Genomic DNA, 6,400 nt, shown 5'->3' with positions numbered 1-6,400 from the left:
ATGCTTTTGACTGCCTTTTCTTAACTAGGCATTAGGCACTAGCTCTCTAACTTGTCAATGTTTGAATAGACTTTGTGAAGCGAACCATTTTTCTTATCATGGCCTTTATGACTTATTTCAGCTGTTTAAGTTCTTGGAAGAGGAAAAAATAAGACAGATTGACGGAAGAATTACAAGGCAGAAGGTAGAATAAATCTTCAGAAATTTGCAGTACATCAGCATAACCATCTATCCATCACGAACAATGGTAACTCTACATTTAGAAAATTCAGCTTTGAAAAACATTTATGCAGTACATCAGCATAAACTCATACAAATAGAATTCTTAAATGTTTTTTTTTTTTAAAATCCAATATGAAGTAATAGAAGCTGCTCTGCATGCAGATAAAAATTCACATCCATCATCCATGCCCATATTAAGCTCTTCTATGTTCGTGAATTCACATTTTTATCCACCATCCAGCCCGACAAACACTATTCTGCAAAAACTTTGAATAACCATTCCATGACTTCCTTCAGTCGTCGCCGTTCCACTGCACATACAATAGTTAAAACAGCCAGCTTCTTGTTAGTGGAGGAAAGAAAAACAACGCTAAACTGCAAACTGCAGGATGATATATATCGATTAAATTAAAATTGGTTACTACATGTACACAAGAAATGATTAGGCAATTTTTTAAGAAGTGAAAGCATAATAACAAAATTAAATTATTGATTTAATGGTTATAATTTTTTAAATTTTAACAAATCATCATTAAATTCATATGTATATGATGAATGACTCTATTTTAAGTTTTATCAATTGGTTATTGATTTTATATTTTGATACATAATATTCCACGGAATCAAATTTAGAGTATAGTAGAACGTTTAAAATTGAGGTTAAGATAGAAAAAACAAACAAATCATTTATTTTATAAAATGTTTTAAATTGAATGTTATAATTATTGCTTTCATTAATTTGAAAACTATAATTGGCCAAGTTAGTGTCAAAAGCTTGTTTGCCTTTTTGCTTTTTTAAATCTAGAGAGTGTTTTTAGCTTTAAGTGGTTGGTTAGTAATCTCAGTAGTATTAATCTTATTGGTTGTTATTAAATGAAATGAAGTTAAAATTGGGTACTCCATGAAATGATTAGGCAATTTTTCATTAAAAAAAGAAGTAAAAGTCTAATTTAAATTATTGATTTCATGGTTATAATTTTTAAATATACATTTTGTTAACATAATGAAAGATAATAAGATATTACTCTAAAGAATGTTGGGATACGAGAAATAAACCATTTTTAAAATAATGAAGTCTAATTATTGCTTTTCATTATTTTGAATTCTTTAATTAGTTCTCTCTCCTCTGCATACTACAAAGTAACGGAATAATTTAAACCCCAACTTACCTGTACATATCTACCCTCTATATAGATTCTTAGGATATGAGAAATCTTGGGCCATTCAGAGCCATTCTCCTCTCTACAATTTTCTGATAGATGTCGACATTCCCAAATATTCAATTGCTTTAATTTGGAGAGGCGTTGAATGGCTGTTGAACTTGGCAGATACTTGAGATTGTAGCAAAAATAAATATGAAGAGATTGAAGAGAGGAGAGGTTGGCCAACCATTCTGGCAATGCTTCCTCAAATCCCTCCCCGTTGAAACTACGTATAAATGATGATCTTAAGCAATGTTATTGTAATATTAAGGAAGTCGTGGAAAAGGTCAATCATTCTGCAAAAACCAGAGTGCATTCTGTAAGGAATTGTGTTTGCAGTGTCTTCGAGGTTTTCCAAATCCCCATTCTGATTGTATATTTCTGCCATCTGAATGAGAGTATCTCCTCTGAGAAACCACCGATGCTCAATTCCTCCAGTTGGGTGAGGCCGCCTAAGCAATCATCCTCTGGGAAATCACTCAAACTCCGACACCCAGTGATTGCTAAATGACCAAGAGAAGGCAATTTTCGTAAACCATGCCAATCAATACTGATGAGCTTATCACATGATTGAATGGTTAATCTTCGAAGAGAAGACAATTCTTGCAAATCACTGATATGGATAAGCTCACTCCAATCCCATATCCACAATTCCTCTAAAGATGCGCAACATTGTAGTCCGCTTGGAAGAGCTCCCAATTTACATCCCTCAATAAACAATTCCTTCAAAGAATATTTCAATTCTTGAAAATCACCAGGAATTGACATCAACTCAGGGCAGTCATATATACCCAATTTCACCAGAGCTGTGCAGTGCTGTACGCTTGGAATGGATGCCAGCTTTGAACAACCCCGTATCTCTAAATTTTGAAGAGACGTGAAGCCATGAAATTCACCAGACAAATATCTCAGTTCATCACATAATCCAACGTCAAATTGTACAAGAGATGGAAGACCACATATCTCAATGCTTTCCAACTTTCCACATCTCCAAATTCTCAACTGTTCAAGACAAGGAAATACTTGAAAACTTTCCCCACCTGGTACCATCCATTCTTCAAGACCATCCATATGGGATAGAGTGAGTTCTTTTAGTGCTGGGAACAATACTGCAGCACCGCCACCGCTGCTAGGGAACTCATTGCCTATGCATTTCACATTAGGCATTCCACGAATCTCTAGAATCTTAAGACGAGGAAGACATCCAAGTGTTGGGAGTTGTCTGCACTTGCTGCAACCATTCAAACTAAGGATCGTCAGATTATTGAGTGGCAAATTAGACATCCATGATGGGAAATCTTCACCTCCATAACCCTCAATTGTCATGTTTCTTATGTCTGGGTGAGGCTGCAGGCCTTCCAGCACACCCTCGTTGTTAACACTGCTGTTACCTTCATCACTCCATTCAAACACCAATTTGTTCATTCTTTTTCCACGCAGTTTTGCCTTCTCAGCTTCTTCTCTGTCTCTAACTTGCTCAAGCTTGCATATCTTCAATGCTCCTCTTAGTTCATTCAAACATCCCAGCTCTTCAACCATATGATTTGGACCCACAACAAATAAAGGCAGAGTTTGAAGGCGTGTTAAGAGTCTCACCTCAGCTGGCACAAGCTTTGGATCATCAAAATGAAGATGTCTCAAGCTGACTAAATTTCTCATTTTCTTGGGAAGCTTTTCTAGTGACTTGCAATGAGTGAATCTTAATGTTTGCAAAAGGTAAAGCTTGATGATGGATTTTGGCAAAACTCTGATAGGAGTATCTGAGACATCAAGATATCTCAAATATCTCAGCTTGCAAATTGAATCTGGTAACTCTGTGATATCAGACCGTCGAGCTCTTCCCTTTCAATTTCAAAATCTTTAGGGAAAATGGAACAGTATGCAAAACATTTTTTCAGTGTTGGCGATGACAGGTAATCAAAACTGAGTCTCAATACGCGCAAAGCTTTATCTCCATCCGGAGAATCCCAAATTCTACTGTTTAGAATTGACTTCCATTCCTGCGTCTCCTTTTGGCGCAGTGTTCCTCCCAAAACTTTAGCAAGTAATGGAATCCCTCCACATTTCTTTGCAATCTCTTTTCCAATAGACTCCAAGTCTGAAGTTATTGTTTCTCGTCCACCGCTGCCCACCTTTTGCTTGATAATGGACCAACATTGATCAGCTGATAGTCTCCTTGGCTCGTGCTGAATCCCAGGAGAAGTCTCCATCATGCCTGCTACTTTCTTACTACGGGTTGTAACAACAACAGCATTCCCATTCTTGCTGTTAATTTTTAACAGTTGCTCCTTCAAATCATCCCACTTACCATGGTCTTCATTCCACACGTCATCAAGAACAAGAAAAAATGTCTTATTTTCCAGCTCTTTCTTAAGGTTTTGAAGAATTGCATCAAGACTGTTCAACCCACCCGTAGTTTTCTCAATCATTTGCAACATTGCTCCTAAAATCTTCACTTGATTAAAATCATTAGAAACACAAACCCAAATTGTTAAATCAAAGTGTTTTCTCTCCCTCACTACCGCACAAACTTTTTTGCTACAGTAGTCTTCCCAAGGCCAGCCATCCCCACTATAGGGACAACCGATAGGACATGTTGGTGTTTGGTCAAGCTAGTCAGCATATCCATAACTATAGACACGTCATCCTCCCTTCCTACAATTTCTGAGCTGTCAAGGAAGGAATCTGTCTGTCGATCTTGATCCCAGCTAACTTCTTGAGCTCCATCTACGTGTAGAGATGTCAATTGAAATACAGCTGCATCTTTTCGAATTTCATCCAGTGCTCCATTGATCTCCTTAACTTTTTTACCCATATTCAGACGGAATGCGACAGGGTTGTGGAGTGAAAAGCAGTCACGTACCTTTCCCTTCTTTTGGTCTTTTCGGAGAATCTCATAAGCAAACTCGTCTAGAACATCTTCAGCATCGTAAGCTACATCTTGTAGTTTCTCCAGCCAACCCTTCACAGAATCGTCTGTGACTGACCTTCTTGCTGCATCTTGGAGCACATCTCTGATCATGATCAGGGACTGCTTGAGCTTTCGCAGGTGTCCCTCCAATCCCCATGCAAGTCTGATCCCTTCAGCAGCTATGGAACTGACCCTTGTCAAAGTCTCCTCCATGGTAAACGTAAGAAGAAGCTCCCCTGCCATATTCTCTTGTTTCTCTGGGAAATCAAAGAAGAAAGATCGAGCTAAAGAGAGATAAAAATGGGCTGAAAGTTTTGAAATAGAGACGAAATGAAGCGCGTGTTGCGACGGGGAGATACATTCAACTTCAAAGCAGAGGGTCCCTCCCTCACTGTATTAATTGATAGATGGCAGCTGGCAGCATCTCCCACGATCCACTACGGTCAAACTTGGCACCGTGAAGCCAAGACAAGGACGTTAAAAGAATAATTATAAGTCTTCTTCCAGTCTTTCTTGCGTTCTTTCTTTTTCTTTTTCTTTTTTTATGCAGCGAGTTGTTAAGGACATGATTTTAATAAAAAAAACAAACATATTTAATCTTACCGTCTTCTGCCAAGTCTTTCTTTATATAAACATATATTTGAGTTAAAAAGTATTCTAATGGCCGGCCAGTTGCTTTATAGGATTCGACTTTTTCAATCAATGTGATGAGATTTGTCATATGTCTTAGTATTAGTGGAGTATGAAGTCATACATTCACTACTTGTTCAAGGCGGCCCTCAATTATATTTCTCAAACGGGACAAAAACAAAATGGCAGACAACAGAGCTTGCGATCTGCGCATCGGATGTGATCACCCCCATCGTCACCCTAAACATTAATTGTCAATAATCGGATAAATTATTATTGATCCATGTTTATTCGAACTAATTTGATATCATATTTGTATTTGATTTCATATAAAGAAAAACACTCAAGGTGGCTGCGTTTTCCAGAATCACATGATCTAACCCCTGTTTTTAGCTAGGTTCTCTTTGCCAATGGACTTTTCTTCGAGTGTTGTGCGAATACATAGGTAGCACTGCACCCTGATGTGCCTGACCATATTAATTATTTCTTTTTGCTGTCTTAGAACAGAGTGTTGTGTTTCATTCTCCTTTCCTATGCACTATCCATTCCCATGTGCTTATATAAGTCTATTCCCTCAATAGTTTACATAAGTGTTTGCCATGTGAGATACTGCGAGATGCCCCCGTTGCTTTCTGCAAATCCTTTTTTTTTTTTTTTTGTCTGGCTAAACGATGAATATTCATGAACATCATTAGAAAACTAAAATAATTACTGAATTTGACATTAATCACAGTTAATTTTGTGTGTGTGTGTGTGTGTGTGTGTGTGTGAGTTAACGTATTGTGATGAAAGTAAGCGGTTGGGCCGGTCAGTTGCTTTCTAGGAATTTTATTTCTACGATGAAGAAAATAATAGAGATTTAGGGTAGGATCCCAATTCACCAAATATCTTATATTACCCAGTATAATATTATATTATATAATAATATTTATGAATTATTTTATAATGGATTTTATTGTTAAAAAATTATCTTATATAATATAAATATATAAAGTATATGATGTAAATAAAAAATTTATTTCCGTCAACTTTAATATAATAATATTAAAATTATAATTTTTCTAATTACTTTCATTTTAAAGAGTTAATTGCAATTATCTCACTTCATCAAAAATCTGGAATCAAGCTACTGAAAATTAACAACCGGAAATACTTACCTGTACATTTCTTATCTTGTTTTGGTTTCACATGAGGAATATCTTTACAGTTGTTTTTTTATATTAAAAATTCTATTTATTTACTGAGAAGTATTTTTTAAAAATAAATTTTAAAAAAATAAGTTATTTTTTGATATTTAGTAGTTTAATAAAAAACAAGTTGGAAAATAATTTTCAATATTTGGTTATGTCATGAAAAATAACTTAATAATGTTTTATTTTTTTCAAGTTTATTAAAATAATGAGAAACAAATCTTACAAATTAAAAAGTTAAATAA

The 6,400-nt window shown here is 35.7% G+C and overlaps 1 protein-coding gene across 1 annotated transcript in view; it reads right to left on the bottom strand.

Moving 5' to 3' along the window:
* Nucleotides 1–1,715: 1,715 nt before the first annotated feature.
* Nucleotides 1,716–6,400, bottom strand: part of LOC105116156 (putative disease resistance protein RGA4) — a 20,517-nt gene continuing 15,832 nt past the window's right edge. Inside the window, exon 3 of the mRNA XM_011013357.1 lies at nucleotides 1,716–2,495. Coding sequence (XP_011011659.1) covers nucleotides 1,716–2,495 — 780 coding nt within the window. The remainder of the gene's footprint in view (nucleotides 2,496–6,400) is intronic.

Source organism: Populus euphratica, unplaced genomic scaffold (assembly GCF_000495115.2).
Source record: "Populus euphratica unplaced genomic scaffold, PopEup_1.0 scaffold865.1, whole genome shotgun sequence".
Taxonomy (NCBI): domain Eukaryota; kingdom Viridiplantae; phylum Streptophyta; class Magnoliopsida; order Malpighiales; family Salicaceae; genus Populus; species Populus euphratica.
Note: the sequence above shows the minus strand (reverse complement) of the source record. Positions and strands in the feature narration are given on the sequence as shown.